The sequence below is a fragment of the Spea bombifrons genome, chromosome 7, assembly GCF_027358695.1.
Source record: "Spea bombifrons isolate aSpeBom1 chromosome 7, aSpeBom1.2.pri, whole genome shotgun sequence".
Lineage (NCBI taxonomy): Eukaryota > Metazoa > Chordata > Amphibia > Anura > Pelobatidae > Spea > Spea bombifrons.
Window position 1 is genome coordinate 47,175,793 of NC_071093.1, and position 16,116 is coordinate 47,191,908.

At 53.8% G+C, this 16,116-nt stretch overlaps 1 protein-coding gene across 1 annotated transcript; it reads left to right on the forward strand.

Moving 5' to 3' along the window:
- The first annotated feature begins 862 nt into the window (after positions 1-862).
- ITGAL (integrin subunit alpha L) lies at positions 863-16,101 on the forward strand. Its single transcript, XM_053472076.1, has 30 exons — positions 863-911; positions 985-1,102; positions 1,332-1,414; positions 1,522-1,580; positions 2,990-3,104; positions 3,403-3,533; positions 3,916-4,061; positions 5,357-5,504; positions 6,139-6,289; positions 6,375-6,442; positions 6,534-6,657; positions 6,919-7,067; positions 8,529-8,666; positions 8,744-8,947; positions 9,049-9,170; positions 9,248-9,387; positions 10,235-10,389; positions 10,475-10,588; positions 11,126-11,190; positions 13,466-13,604; positions 13,684-13,776; positions 14,024-14,103; positions 14,228-14,314; positions 14,499-14,571; positions 14,807-14,914; positions 14,998-15,066; positions 15,135-15,215; positions 15,335-15,430; positions 15,655-15,765; positions 15,899-16,101. Exons 1-30 carry the CDS (start codon positions 863-865, stop codon positions 16,019-16,021), a joined length of 3,339 nt encoding a protein of 1,112 aa, XP_053328051.1. The 3' UTR covers positions 16,022-16,101.
- The last annotated feature ends 15 nt before the right edge of the window (positions 16,102-16,116 follow it).

Sequence of the window (16,116 nt, forward strand, 5' to 3'; positions counted from 1 at the left end):
TACATTATACAGGGGACTGTTCACTGATTTAGCTATACATTATACAGGGGGCCGGCTCACTGATTTATTTATACATTATACAGGGCCCGGTCACTCATTTAGCTATACATTATACAGGGGGCTGGCTCGCTGATTTATCTATACATTATACAGGGACCGGTCACTGATTTATCTATACATTATACAGGGGCCGGTCACTGATTTAGCTATACATTATACAGGGGGCCGGCTCACTGATCTATTTATACATTATACAGGGGGCCGGTCACTGATTTATCTATACATTATACAGGGGGCCGGCTCGCTGATTTATCTATACGTTATACAGGGACCGGTCACTGATTTATCTATACGTTATACAGGGACCGGTCACTGATTTATCTATACATTATACAGGGCCGGTCACTGATTTATCTATACGTTATACAGGGGGCGGGCTCACTGATTTATCTATACATTATACAGGGGGCCGGTCACTGATTCTTATCTTTTATTTATATAGCGATTAATACGATGCATAAATTCAAGGGGTTCGACAAGATAAGAGCTGACAGACTGTGACAAACCGATCCATGAGGTGGAGAGACTCGGCTCGCAAGCTTACAATCGCTGATATAACTATACATTTTACAGGGCCTGTGCTTTCAGTCTGCTCTTGCCCCGTTCCCTCTCCTCTCTCTCTCTCCCGCTCTCTCTGATGTCTCTCCTCTCTCTCTCTCGTTCTGTGTGAGGTCTGTTTCCTTCCTCTCCCTCCCCATCAAACCACAAACATTGAAGATTTCTCGCAAGCTGCGCATCTCCATGTGTCTCGTGGCTGTCACTCGGCGGTGGTGCCCGGCTCTGGACGCTCTCCTCTGCGATGATGAGACTCTTCTCGCACTGTCTGCTCCTCGCGCTCTCCATATTTCTAGGTACCTCTCTTTTCGTGGTCTTTGTTGCCCGGCTTCTCCTGGGCGCTTCACTTTGTCTTCTCGTCTGTCACAGGACTGGATGTCTCGTTCGGCTTCAACCTGGCTGTCTCTGCAGAGGGAAGCTTCTCTGTCCCTTCCAGCGGTCTCTTTGGCTACAGAGTGAGGCAGTTTAATTCGACGGAAGGGTTGAGGTGAGCCGCGCCATTCGTACCCCAAGGCCTGGGGCAGGGGTCATTTTCCGATGCTTGGACGCTGCCCGCGGGATAGCACACCTGTCTCTTGCCCCATTTAATGATGAAGGGGCATTTCTGCCAGGCTCTGGAGCTAGAGGATGCCCCATATGACTATAAAGTTAAATGCCACGCTCTGACCCTCTCTCCCTCCTCACGCTCTGACCCTCTCTCCCTCCTCTCTCCACAGGGTCATAGTGGGAGACCCGGGCTCAGGACAGGTGCACATCTGTGAGGTCACCAGTGGAAGATGTGATGTCATTTTGCCTCCTTGTGAGTTAATGGCTGTGCCCTGTGATGTCACATTGTCTCTCATGTCTCCAGCTGTCTCGTGCTTTGCTCTGCATTAAAACGGTCTCTTCTCTCCTCTTTAATTAAAGACCAATCTGAGTATTTCGGGCTGACCCTGGAAGTTGATCGGTCCGCGCGGGAGAGCGTTGTGAGTATCGTCACCGCTGGCGTCCCGTTTACAAGGCTGTGTATAGCAGTACTGAGTATCTGTAATAAATTCTATGCAGAAAATAGCTAATAATCTCCTTCCCACAAAGCCGTCTGATCCCAAAACACCCGGAGATTAACACTCTCCGTATATGAGAATTATCTCTCTAACACTCTCCGTATGAGGATTATATCTCTAACACTCTCCGTATATGAGATTCTCTCTAACACTCTCTGTATATGAGAATTATCTCTCTAACACTCTCCGTATGAGGATTATCTCTCTAACACTCTCCGTATATGAGGATTATATCTCTAACACTCTCTGTATATGAGGATTATATCTCTAACACTCTCCGTATATGAGATTCTCTCTAACACTCTCCGTATATGAGATTCTCTCTAACACTCTCTGTATATGAGGATTATATCTCTAACACTCTCTGTATATGAGATTATCTCTCTAACACTCTCCGTATGTGAAATTATCTCTCTAACACTCTCTGTATATGAGGATTATATCTCTAACACTCTCCGTATGTGAGATTATCTCTCTAACACTCTCCGTATGTGAGATTATCTCTCTAACACTCTCCGAATATGAGGATTATATCTCTAACACTCTCCGTATATGAGATTCTCTCTAACACTCTCTGTATATGAGAATTATCTCTCTAACACTCTCCGTATGAGGATTATCTCTCTAACACTCTCTGTATATGAGGATTATCTCTCTAACACTCTCCGTATATGAGGATTATCTCTCTAACACTCTCCGTATATGAGGATTATCTCTCTAACACTCTCCGTATATGAGAATTATCTCTCTAACACTCTACGTATATGAGATTATCTCTCTAACACTCTCCGTATATGAGGATTATATCTCTAACACTCTCTGTATATGAGATTATCTCTCTAACACTCTCCGTATGTGAGATTATCTCTCTAACACTCTCTGTATATGAGGATTATATCTCTAACACTCTCCGTATGTGAGATTATCTCTCTAACACTCTCTGTATATGAGATTATCTCTCTAACACTCTCCGAATATGAGGATTATCTCTCTAACACTCTCCGTATATGAGATTCTCTCTAACACTCTCTGTATATGAGGATTATCTCTCTAACACTCTCCGTATATGAGGATTATATCTCTAACACTCTCTGTATATGAGATTATCTCTCTAACACTCTCCGTATGTGAGATTATCTCTCTAACACTCTCTGTATATGAGGATTATATCTCTAACACTCTCCGTATGTGAGATTATCTCTCTAACACTCTCCGTATGTGAGATTATCTCTCTAACACTCTCCGAATGTTAGATTATCTCTCTAACACTCTCCGTATGTTAGATTATCTCTCTAACACTCTCAGATTTCTGATGCAGTCTCTTTTCCCAGGTATGTGGTCTCGCTTTACCCCATGACTGTAACCGTGTTCTGTACATGAACGGCGTCTGCTACAAACTCAACTCAAGCCTGTCTGTGTCCGAGGAGATCACCCCCGGATATCGAGGTGCGAAGGGCTGCTTCATAGACACAGAAAGAAGTGAACGCTCTGCTGCCCTCCTCTCACCTCTCTGCCCTCCTCTCACCTCTCTGTCTACCTCTCTGCCCTCCTCTCACCTCTCTGTCTACCTCTCTGCCCTCCTCTCACCTCTCTGTCTACCTCTCTGCCCTCCTCTCACCTCTCTGCCCTCCTCTCACCTCTCTGTCTACCTCTCTGCCCTCCTCTCACCTCTCTGTCTACCTCTCTGCCCTCCTCTCACCTCTCTGCCCTCCTCTCACCTCTCTGTCTACCTCTCGCTCCACAGACTGCCAGAAAGCAGAGGTGGACCTTTGTTTTTTGATTGATGGTTCCCAAGGGATGGGAGAGGAGGAGATCGCGACCATCCTGGACTTCATGAAAAGCACCATCCGTAGCCTTAATAGCAGCACTGTGAATGTGAGTAACCTGCACGGAGTGATCTGCTGCACGGGGGTGTAACCAGTGCTGAGTGATCAGCAGCACGGGGGTGTAACCTGCAGCGAGTGATCAGCAGCACGGGGGTGTAACCTGCAGGGAGTGATCAGCAGCACGGGGGTGTAACCTGCACGGAGCGATCTGCTGCACGAGGGTGTAACCTGCACGGAGTGATCAGCCGCACGGGGGTGTAACCTGCACGGAGTGATCAGCAGCACGGGGGTGTAACCTGCAGCGAGTGATCAGCAGCACGGGGGGTGGGGAAATCACCCCTCCTCAGGGGCCCTACATTACTGTGCAATAAGGGCTGTAGGGTTCTCTATGTGCCCCCAAACACCCCGATTTACCGCTCTTTTCTCTGCAGTTTGCCGCCGTCCAGTTCTCAACTATCCAGAAGACAGAATTTGATTTTCTAAAGTTTCAGATGAATCGAGACCCTGACCTCCTGCTGAGAACCTTCCAGAAAATGAACGGGGTGACAAACTTATTCAAGGCCATTCAGTACACATTGTGAGTCCCTTCCCCCCAAAACGGGGTCAAAACCCCCCTCTGAGCACCGGCTAAAATGAGATGTACGATGTATAGTGTGATTGGCGTGCCGGCCCTGTACGATGTATAGTGTGATTGGCGTGCCGGCCCTGTATGATGTATAGTGTGACTGGCGTGCCGGCCCTCTACGATGTATAGTGTGATTGGCGTGCCAGCCTTGTATGAGGTATAGTGTGATTGGCGTGCCGGCCCTGTATGATGTATAGTGTGATTGGCGTGCCAGCCTTGTATGAGGTATAGTGTGATTGGCGTGCCGGCCCTGTATGATGTATAGTGTGATTGGCGTGCCGGCCCTGTATGATGTATAGTGTGATTGGCGTGCCAGCCTTGTATGAGGTATAGTGTGATTGGCGTGCCGGCCCTGTATGATGTATAGTGTGATTGGCGTGCCGGCCCTGTATGATGTATAGTGTGATTGGCGTGCCGGCCCTGTATGATGTATAGTGTGATTGGCGAGCCGGCCCTGTACGATGTATAGTGTGATTGGCGTGCCGGCCCTGTATGATGTATAGTGTGATTGGCGTGCCGGCCCTGTATGATGTATAGTGTGATTGGCGTGCCGGCCCTGTATGATGTATAGTGTGATTGGCGTGCCAGCCTTGTATGAGGTATAGTGTGATTGGCGTGCCGGCCCTGTATGATGTATAGTGTGATTGGCGTGCCGGCCCTGTATGATGTATAGTGTGATTGGCGTGCCGGCCCTGTATGATGTATAGTGTGATTGGCGTGCCGGCCCTGTATGATGTATAGTGTGACTGGCGTGCCGGCCCTCTACGATGTATAGTGTGATTGGCGAGCCGGCCCTGTACGATGTATAGTGTGATTGGCGTTCCGGCCCTGTACGATGTATAGTGTGATTGGCGTGCCAGCCCTGTATGATGTATAGTGTGATTGGCGTGCCGGCCCTGTATGATGTATAGTGTGATTGGCGAGCCGGCCCTGTATGATGTATAGTGTGATTGGCGTGCCGGCCCTGTATGATGTATAGTGTGATTGGCGTGCCGGCCCTGTATGATGTATAGTGTCTCCAGAGGCGGCTGCTGTCAAAGGCTCTGTGTGTGGTTGGTGTGAATGCTCGTGGGGATAACGTGTTCGTCCCGACGCTCTCTTTTGCAGTGATAACGTGTTCGTCCCGACGCTCTCTTTTGCAGTGATAACGTGTTCGTCCCGACGCTCTCTTTTGCAGTGATAACGTGTTCGTCCCGACACTCTCTTTTGCAGTGATAACGTGTTCGTCCCGACGCTCTCTTTTGCAGTGATAACGTGTTCGTCCCGGCCGCCGGCTCTCGTCCACACGCCAAGAAAGTTCTCCTGATGCTGACGGATGGGGATACCACGGAGCGAGAAAGCGACCACGACTTACAGGAGTTTGAAAAGACGAAAGTGATTCGTTACATTGTTGGGGTGAGAGCGGCCCCCGGCCCCTCTGCAAGGCCTGTCTGTCCATCCGCCTGTCTTTCCGCCTGTCTCTGCATTTGCCTGTTTTTTACGCCTTCCTCTCTGCCTGTGTCTCTGCCTGTGTGTGTCTCTTGGCCTCTCTATCTGCCTGTGTGTGTCTCTCGTTCTCTCTATCTGCCTGTGTGTCTCTCTCGGCCTCTCTATCTGCCTGTGTGTGTCTCTCGGCCTCTCTATCTGCCTGTCTCTCTCGGCCTCTCTATCTGCCTGTGTGTGTCTCTCGGCCTCTCTATCTGCCTGTGTGTGTCTCTCGGCCTCTCTATCTGCCTGTGTGTGTCTCTCGGCCTCTCTATCTGCCTGTGTGTGTCTCTCGGCCTCTCTATCTGCCTGTGTGTGTCTCTCTGCCTCTCTATCTGCCTGTGTGTGTCTCTCGGCCTCTCTATCTGCCTGTGTGTGTCTCTCGGCCTCTCTATCTGCCTGTGTGTCTCTCTCGGCCTCTCTATCTGCCTGTGTGTGTCTCTCGGCCTCTCTATCTGCCTGTCTCTCTCGGCCTCTCTATCTGCCTGTGTGTGTCTCTCTATCTGCCTGTCTCTCTCGGCCCGTCTCAGCCCGTCAGCTCTAATGCTGATCGCTTTCTCCGCAGATCGGTAACAATTTTCAGACGAGCGAGACCAAGCGGTTCGTGGAGTTACTGGCGTCCGAGCCGTCGGCGGAGCACATCTGGTACATAAGAGACGTCTCTGAGCTCAAAGGCCTCTTCTCTGAAATTGAGCGAAAAATCGCGTCCATCGAGGGTGAGACGCGGCGCGCTGTAACGCCATTGGCTGTGAGCGTCGCCTGATTGAAAGACCCCCTTTGAAGCCATGTTTTTTTCTCCAGATACCGCGAGCAGCTCCACCTTCCCCAGAGAGTTCTCGTCCGCGGGTCTCAGCGCAGACGCGCTTCAGGTGAGAGGAGGTGAAAAGGCACTGAGCGAGCCGAGCCCTAAAGATAATACTCCCAGAAACCGCCACAAACGCGTCCCAAATATCGTTACAGGGCAGCCTGGTGCTGGGAGACCCCGGAGTCCACCAATGGTCAGGAGGGGTTCTCGAGGTCTTCTCCACGCAGGACACCCTCATTAACACGTCCCTGGCCGAGGACAGACACTTCGCGTACCTGGGTGAGAGCCACTGGGTCAGCGCGGGATGGAGGGACGTTCTGGGGCCCCAGTGCTAAAAAGCCACTGGCCGGGGACCCGTCACATTCTGGGTGAAGACAAGATGGCGAAGCCCTAATGTGTGCGGCGTAGGAGACAAGATGGGGGCAGCACAGAGGGGTGAAGGGCAAAAACCTTCCGGCAAAAGTGGCGACGTCTTGAAGGAATTGATACGCCTGGGCCGAGGAATCTGTCAGATACGTGACGCTCTCTCTGTGACTGCAGGTTACTCCGTGAGGCTGATCCAGACCCCAGAAGGCCTGTTCTGCGTGGCGGGGGCCCCAAGACACGAGTACAGGGGGGCTGCTGTGTTACTGCGGAAACGCTCAGATGCCCCTGGATGGAAAGAAATACAAACCCTGTATGGGGAACAGGTGAGAGAAAGTGGAATATGGCAGAGTGACCTGCACTGACCCCTCCCCCCCGTGTCTGCTGGGGGCCGTCACTGAGCCCCCCAGGTGTCTGCTGGGGGCCGTCACTGAGCCCCCCCGGGTGTCTGCTGGGGGCCGGCACTGAGCCCCCCGGGTGTCTGCTGGGGGCCGTCACTGAGCCTCCCCGGGTGTCTGCTGGGGGCCGGCACTGAGCCCCCCGGGTGTCTGCTGGGGGCCGGCACTGACCCCCCTGTGTCTGCTGGGGGCCGGACCAGTAAGCCTTGCACCAGTAACTACAGACCAGTAATCCTTACGTTGGTAACTACAGGGAAATGAATGGAAATGGAGCTAAAGCAGAGGATTGGGAATGGGATCAGAAACGGCTTTTACTGCAGGGGGTCTCATCAAAGTAACGAGGGGAAGCATGGCGGCCATTCCAGGGGCAACAAGTCAAATTGCTAGTTAATTAAGTCAATTAGTAGAATGGGGGAGAGCGAGGCGGCTGCAGTTTAATGTTAGACGAACGGGGAGAGCGCAGTGGCTGCAGTTTCATGTTAGAAGAATGGGGGAGAGCGTGGCAGCTGCAGTTTAATGTTAGAAGAATGGGGAGAGCGCGGCGGCTGCAGTTTTATGTTAGGAGGATGGGGGAGAGCGCGCCGGCTGCAGTTTAATGTTAGAGGAATGGGGGAGAGCGTGGCAGCTGCAGTTTAATGTTAGAAGAATGAGGGAGAACGCGGCGGCTGCAGTTTAATGTTAGAAGAATGAGGGAGAACGCGGCGGCTGCAGTTTAATGTTAGAAGAATGGGGGGAGCGCAGCGGCTGCAGTTTAATGTTAGAAGAATGGGGAGAGCGCGGCGGCTGCAGTTTTATGTTAGGAGGATGGGGGAGAGCGCGCCGGCTGCAGTTTAATGATAGAAGAATGGGAGGAGCGCAGCGGCTGCAGTTTAATGTTAGAAGAATGGGGGAGAGTGCAGCGGCTGCAGTTTAATGTTAGAAGAATGGGGGGGAGCGCAGCGGCTGCAGTTTAATGTTAGAAGAATGGGGGAGAGTGCAGCGGCTGCAGTTTAATGTTAGAAGAATGGGGGGAGCGCAGCGGCTGCAGTTTAATGTTAGAAGAATGGGGGAGAGCGCGGCGGCTGCAGTTTAATGTTAGGAGGATGGGGGAGAGCGCGGCGGCTGCAGTTTAATGTTAGGAGTATGGGGGAGAGCGCGGCGGCTGCAGTTTAATGTTAGAAGAATGGGGAGAGCGCGGCGGCTGCAGTTTAATGTTAGGAGGATGGGGAGAGAGCGCGGCGGCTGCAGTTTAATGTTAGAAGAATGGGGGAGCGCAGCGGCTGCAGCTTAATGTTAGGAGGATGGGGGAGAGCGCGGCGGCTGCAGTTTAATGTTAGAAGAATGGGGGAGAGCGCAGTTGCTGCAGTTTCATGTTGATAAATTATACCCGGGTTGCATTTTCTTTCTCAGGTCGGCTCCTACTTCGGCTCAGAGATCGCCGTCTCCGACATTAATAAAGATGGCCGCCTGCATCTGGTGCTGGTATCGGCTCCTCACTACATTAAGAAGAGATGGGGAGGCCAGGTGTCCGTCTGCCTGTTTGCGGAGGTGAGTCGGGGGTTGGGATGACGTGTGACTGCGTTATTTAGTAGACCGGGGTATGATGTCATTTGCCTCCTTGGCAGGGAGATCTCTCCTGCTCTGCCGTGCTGCACGGACAGCCTGGGCACCCCTTTGCTCAGTTCGGGGCGTCTGTCTCCAGCATCAGCGACCTGGATGGGGATGCTGTTGATGACGTGGCCGTGGGGGCCCCGTACGAGCTGGACGGAAGGGGGGCGCTCTACATATTCAAAGGCGAGGCCGGAGGAGTGCAGCCGACCTACAGTCAAGTAAGGGGGGAGGGGCAGCAAGGAGCAGACAGAGGGCCGGTGTGGCAGTTAGGGGGTAATTCTCCAACGCTCTACCCATCCTTAATCCTCTTCTCTTCCAGCGTCTGGTGGGGTCCGCGGGAAGCCACGGCTTCGGTCTGTCTGTTCATGGAGTGCTGGACGTGACGGAAGATGGACTGACGGATGTAGCTGTGGGTTCGTGGGGTCAGGTGACCATTCACAGGTCAGAGAAAGTCTAATAAAAGGGCTTTCACGGAATGTGATGTAACAATGAGGTCACAACCTCTGCCTCCCACGCAGGTCTCGACCAATTCTTCTCGTGGTGGGAAGCATCACATTCCAGCCACAAGAAATACCCCTCTATGAGGTCACTGGCTGTGACATGGAAGTCTCCGCTAAGGCTTGTGTGACCGCCACGATTCTGACTCCAAACTATGCAGGTACCAGAACCCCGAGGCACTCACCCTCGTGATACCCAGGTACCAGAACCCCGAGGCACTCACCCTCGTGATACCCAGGTACCAGAACCCTGAGGCACCCACCCTCGTGATACCCGGGTACCAGAACCCTGAGGGACCCACCCTCGTGATACCCGGGTACCAGAACCCCGAGGCACCCACCCTCGTGATACCCGGGTACCAGAACCTCGAGTCACCCACCCTCGTGATACCCGGGTACCAGAACCCTGAGGGACCCACCCTCGTGATACCCGGGTACCAGAACCCTGAGGCACTCACCCTCGTGATACCCGGGTACCAGAACCTCGAGTCACCCACCCTCGTGATACCCGGCTGCCAGAACCCTGAGGGACCCACCCTCGTGATACCCCGGGACCAGAACCTCGAGTCACCCACCCTCGTGATACCCGGGTACCAGAACCCCGAGTCACCCACCCTCGTGATACCCGGGTACCAGAACCCCGAGTCACCCACCCTCGCGATACCCCGGGACCAGAACCTCGAGTCACCCACCCTCGTGATACCCGGGTACCAGAACCCCGAGTCACCCACCCTCGTGATACCCGGGTACCAGAACCCCGAGTCACCCACCCTCGCGATACCCGGGTACCAGAACCTCGAGTCACCCACCCTCGCGATACCCGGGTACCAGAACCCCGAGGCACCCACCCTCGCGATACCCGGGTACCAGAACCTTGAGGCACCCACCCTCGCGATACCCGGGTACCAGAACCCAGAGGCACCCACCTTCGCGATACCCAGGTGCCAGAACCCTTGAGCCAGTGAAATACTTTTGAAAGCTGTATTGTTTTACTGGCCCGTGTTGTAGGACCGCTGGATGTCTCGCTCCAGTACTCTCTCGCTCTGGATGTTGAACGCTCCTTCACACGGATTTTGTTTGAAAACAAACGGGGAGTAATGAACGAGACAGTTACAATCAGGAGAGAAGGAGAAACCTGCCAGCCGCTCTCTGTGCATCTCTCGGTACGTAGTCTCTCTCTGTCTAGATAAAGCCTCCTGGGCCTTGCATCTCTCTCTCTAATAAGCTGTCTCTCTCTTCCCCTCTCAGGACTGCTCCATGGAGGATGTCTCTCCTGTCTTGGTGTCTCTGAGCATGCGTCGGGCTGAGAGTTCCTCTCAGTGGCTTTTTTCCCCGTCTAGTAACCTCACCGCTGTGTCCGTGGTACGTCAAATAATGTGATGTCACTGCAATGGCAACCCTGGTGTTTTGATGTCAGTTCTGCTGCTGTGATGTCACTGGGAGGTTTCCCCTGGATACATGTGGCTTGTAATGTAATATTAGAGTCAGACCGCGTATGATGTCACTGTGATGTCAGTTCTGGCACTGTGATGTCACTGGGAGGTTTCCCCTGGATACATGTGGCTTGTAATGTAATATTAGAATCAGACTGCGTATGATGTCACTGTGATGTCAGTTCTGGCACTGTGATGTTACTGGGAGGTTTCCCATGGATACATGTGGCTTGTAATGTAATATTAGTGTCAGACCGTGTATGATGTCACTGTGATGTCACTGGCAGATTCCCCCTGGATACATGTGGCTTGTAATGTAATATTAGAATCAGACTGCGTATGATGTCACTGTTATGTCAGTTCTGGCACTGTGATGTCACTGGGAGGTTTCCCCTGGATACATGTGGCTTGTAATATAATATGAGTCAGACCGCGTATGATGTCGTCTTGTTTGTCTTTCTTAAAGATCTCGTTTCAAATCTGTGAAAATGGAGGCATCTGTGGGTCTGATGTCAGCGTGGGCCTCAGAGGGTACGTAGTCACCAAATGTTTTGGGCTGGCCTGGAACGAGGGTTTCGGTGCTATGTGCCTGCATGGTATGGGGGGTATCGGTGCTATGTGCCTGCATGGTATGGGGTGGGGGTATCGGTGCTATGTGCCGGCATGGTATGGGGGGGGTATCGGTGCTATGTGCCGGCATGGTATGGGGGGTATCGGTGCTATGTGCCGGCATGGTATGGGGGGGTATCGGTGCTATGTGCCGGCATGGTTTGGGGGGGGTATCGGTGCTATGTGCCGGCATGGTTTGGGGGGGGTATCGGTGCTATGTGCCGGCATGGTATGGGGGGGGTATCGGTGCTATGTGCCTGCATGGTATGGGGGGTATCGGTGCTATGTGCCTGCATGGTATGGGGGTGGTATCGGTGCTATGTGCCAGCATGGTATGGGGGGGTATCGGTGCTATGTGCCTGCATGGTATGGGGGGTATCGGTGCTATGTGCCATCATGGTATGGGGGGGTATCGGTGCTATGTGCCTGCATGGTATGGGGGGTGGTATCGGTGCTATGTGCCTGCATGGTATGGGGGAGGTATCGGTGCTATGTGCCTGCATGGTATGGGGGGGGTATCGGTGCTATGTGCCGGCATGGTATGGGGGGGTATGGGTGGGGTATGGGTGCTATGTGCCGGCATGGTATGGGGGGGGTATCGGTGCTATGTGCCGGCATGGTATGGGGGGGGTTTCCGTGCTATGTGCCGGCATGGTATGGGGGGGTATCGGTGCTATGTGCCGGCATGGTATGGGGGGTATCGGTGCTATGTGCCACCATGGTATGGGGGGGTATCGGTGCTATGTGCCTGCATGGTATGGGGGGTATCGGTGCTATGTGCCGGCATGGTATGGGGGGCGTTATCGGTGCTATGTGCCGGCATGGTATGGGGGGGTTATCGGTGCTATGTGCCACCATGGTATGGGGGGGTATCGGTGCTATGTGCCTGCATGGTATGGGGGGGTATCGGTGCTATGTGCCGGCATGGTATGGGGGGCTTTATCGGTGCTATGTGCCGGCATGGTATGGGGGGTTATCGGTGCTATGTGCCACCATGGTATGGGGGAGGTATCGGTGCTATGTGCCGGCATGGTATGGGGGGGTATCGGTGCTATGTGCCGGCATGGTATGGGGGGCTTTATCGGTGCTATGTGCCTGCATGGTATGGGGGGGGTTTCCGTGCTATGTGCCTGCATGGTATGGGGGTGGTATCGGTGCTATGTGCCAGCATGGTATGGGGGGGTATCGGTGCTATGTGCCAGCATGGTATGGGGGGGTATCGGTGCTATGTGCCGGCATGGTATGGGGGGTATCGGTGCTATGTGCCTGCATGGTATGGGGGAGGTATCGGTGCTATGTGCCTGCATGGTATGGGGGGGTATCGGTGCTATGTGCCGGCATGGTATGGGGGGGTATGGGTGGGGTATGGGTGCTATGTGCCGGCATGGTATGGGGGGGGTATCGGTGCTATGTGCCGGCATGGTATGGGGGGGGTTTCCGTGCTATGTGCCGGCATGGTATGGGGGGGTATCGGTGCTATGTGCCGGCATGGTATGGGGGGTATCGGTGCTATGTGCCACCATGGTATGGGGGGGTATCGGTGCTATGTGCCTGCATGGTATGGGGGGTATCGGTGCTATGTGCCGGCATGGTATGGGGGGCGTTATCGGTGCTATGTGCCGGCATGGTATGGGGGGGTTATCGGTGCTATGTGCCACCATGGTATGGGGGGGTATCGGTGCTATGTGCCTGCATGGTATGGGGGGGTATCGGTGCTATGTGCCGGCATGGTATGGGGGGCTTTATCGGTGCTATGTGCCGGCATGGTATGGGGGGGTATCGGTGCTATGTGCCTGCATGGTATGGGGGGTATCGGTGCTATGTGCCGGCATGGTATGGGGGGCGTTATCGGTGCTATGTGCCGGCATGGTATGGGGGGGTTATCGGTGCTATGTGCCACCATGGTATGGGGGGTATCGGTGCTATGTGCCGACATGGTATTGGGGGGGCGTTATCGGTGCTATGTGCCGGCATGGTATGGGGGGCGTTATCGGTGCTATGTGCCACCATGGTATGGGGGGGTATCGGTGCTATGTGCCGGCATGGTATGGGGGGGGGTTATCGGTGCTATGTGCCGGCATGGTATGGGTCTTGAGGTTTCTTTGCTGACGTGTAGATTTCCAGTGTTTGTAGTTGAGGCTTCACCCGCGCCGTGGTGTTGGAGGTCGTGGCCCCGTGACTTTTTTCCTCGTTTTAGGGAAAGTACGCTGGTGGTACGCGAGGCATCGCAACACTCCGTGTCCATGGATCTAAGGGACAAGGGGGAAGTTGGTCATCCTATCACGGTTACGATTACCTACCCAACGGGCCTGTCCTTCCACAAGGCTACCTTACAGGTATGGATCTCGTGAGGGCCGCGTGGCCCTGGGCCCTGAGGTCTCTCCGTGTTAATAACGGTTTTAAAAATCTTTTAAGATTTTGAGGCGAATTCCCCTGAGCTGCAGCAAGATGGAGCAACAAAAGACGGTCTGCAACGTGAGCCACGCCATGCTCCGACGAGGCCGACCGGTGAGTGACTGGGGGAGGACGGGGGGCCGGAATATGGGGGTTCACGGGAAAGAGAGGAGAGTAAGATTGCAGAAAGAGGGGAGGTACAGGGTGGAGGACAGGTGTGGAGAGAAGGCCCCAGAGAGGAGGGCTGGCGTGGAGAGGAAGGGAGGGGAGTGGAGGGTAGGAGAAGGGAGAGAAAGGGAGCGAAAAGGGAGGGGAAGGTAAGATCTTTAAGGACTGTTGTCTGATTGGTGCATCTTTGCAGGCAGTGATGGACGTTGTGTTTGATATTGATCCTCGGGCCCCTTGGCCACAGATGGTGGACATTGATGTAGAAGCCACAAGGTGTGAATGACCCGTCCAGACCCCCTAACTCGCCCCGGGCCCCGTAACCCACCTTGGCCCCGTAATTCACCCTTCAGTCAATTCATGACAAACAAACCATTTCCTGCAATTATTTTTTATACAGTGAGAATGAGACGGATGAGACCCTCTCTGACAACAGAGCGAGACAACAAGTCCGGGTCCTGCACCCCATAAGTGTCGTCGTCAAAGGGTTTGTATCCAATGTACCCCTCGGCGGGCGGGCGGGCGGCCCCTGGGTGGTGCATTATCATTTGTCTATTATGTGTATATGGCTCTGGGGATTGGGGCTCTGTTACTGTGTATAAGACTCTGGGGATTAGGGCACTATTGTGTTTAGGGGTATAATGCGGGTAATCATTTTTTCTGCCCTGCAGGATGGACAAGTCCACAAAATACACAAATTTCAGTAACCAGGACCAGCTGCACGTCCTGACCCACAGCTACCAGGTGACTCTCCCCACTATGGCCATAAACTTATTACCCCTGCCATAAAATACCGGTGGGCTTTGTTCAGATGCCCCTCCCCATCCCGGTGGGCTTTGTTCAGATGCCCCTCCCCATCCCGGTGGGTTTTGTTCAGATGCCCCTCCCCATCCCAGTGGGCATAGTTCAGATGCCCCCCATCCTGATGGCACACTAACTCTTATGGCAGAGGAAGCACAGTGACCTTTGACCTTCCCAGATTAAGAACGTGGACCCCGCTGTGAGCCCCGTGGAGGTGACCGTGGCCGTGATGACTGAGAGACCCCAGCCGGAGCTGCTGGCGTGGGATGTGCAGAGCGTCCGTGGGGTGAGACTCAAGTGTCCTCTTATCGTGTTCCGCCTGCGCTGTCTAACCACACGCTAATTCCGTGTATTTGTGCCTCTGCTCAGGAGCTGCATGTGATCTGTGATCCTGTGAGAAGAGACCACGTGTCTCGCAAACAGGCCGCCACTCACCAGGTACTGTGTCCCGTCGGCTGTGTAAAAGGCCGTCACTCGCCGACAGCTTCTGATGATGTCACTTTCAGGGGTTCCTGTGCAGACTGGGAAATCTGACCGAGGCCGTCATACATGTATCCGGGAAGCTGAGGCCGACTCGAACCTGGAAGGTACAAGCGGGGAGCATGTAATAACGTTACACACTCCGGAGCCCCTCCTATCACATGGGCTGTAGCATGTTGTGTGTTTTATGGTAGTGATGGCACCGCATGCAACATGTCGTTTGCAGGAGCCGCTGTCCATTGATGTCAAAACGTCTGTGCAGGTCCGGTACGACCAGGGCCGGTATCACAGCGACACAGGAGACCAGTTCCACAAGGCACAGGTAACGCGGAGCCTGGAGCCCCGCCACGCGCTGGGGTAGAAAGGTCAAAACCAAAAGCCCCCAAGGGCCACTCCTGGGGTAGAAAGACCAGAGACAAGAGCAAACCCTGGGGTAAAAAGAGGCAAGAGCCCCCCACTAATCGCCATTCCTACTGATATAATGAATGCTTAGCTTTGGCCCCGCAGCCACGCATGTCATCATACTCATGCATGTCTTCTCCATAGGTCATCACCCACGTGGAGCTCCTGGTGCCCCCCAATCACCTGCTGCCCATCATCGGAGGCTGCGTGGGAGGAGGGGTCTTCCTGCTCATTTTCTGTGGGCTGCTATATAAGGTACGGTAGCCGGTGGAGCCGCAGGTTAACGTTTCTATAGGGTTTGGGGGGAATCCTGTGTATGCTGCGCATGTGCTCGGAGCGTTACCCGCGTGTGACCCCGGATGACTCTGATGTACGATTCCCATCGCAGTGCGGCTTCTTCACGCGTTACAAGGATCGGATGCAGAAAGCCGCGCAGGGGCCGGCGGAAGGCGATGGAACGCAAGGGCCGGAGGAGACCGAGCTCCAGGAGCGACTGTCTCAGCTCGAGTGACTGAGGAAACATGCGCAGCAGCCGCATTGTGACCCACACGGGAAATCCGCTCTCAAAAACTGACTGCACATCCATGTGTCCTTAATGGCCCCTGC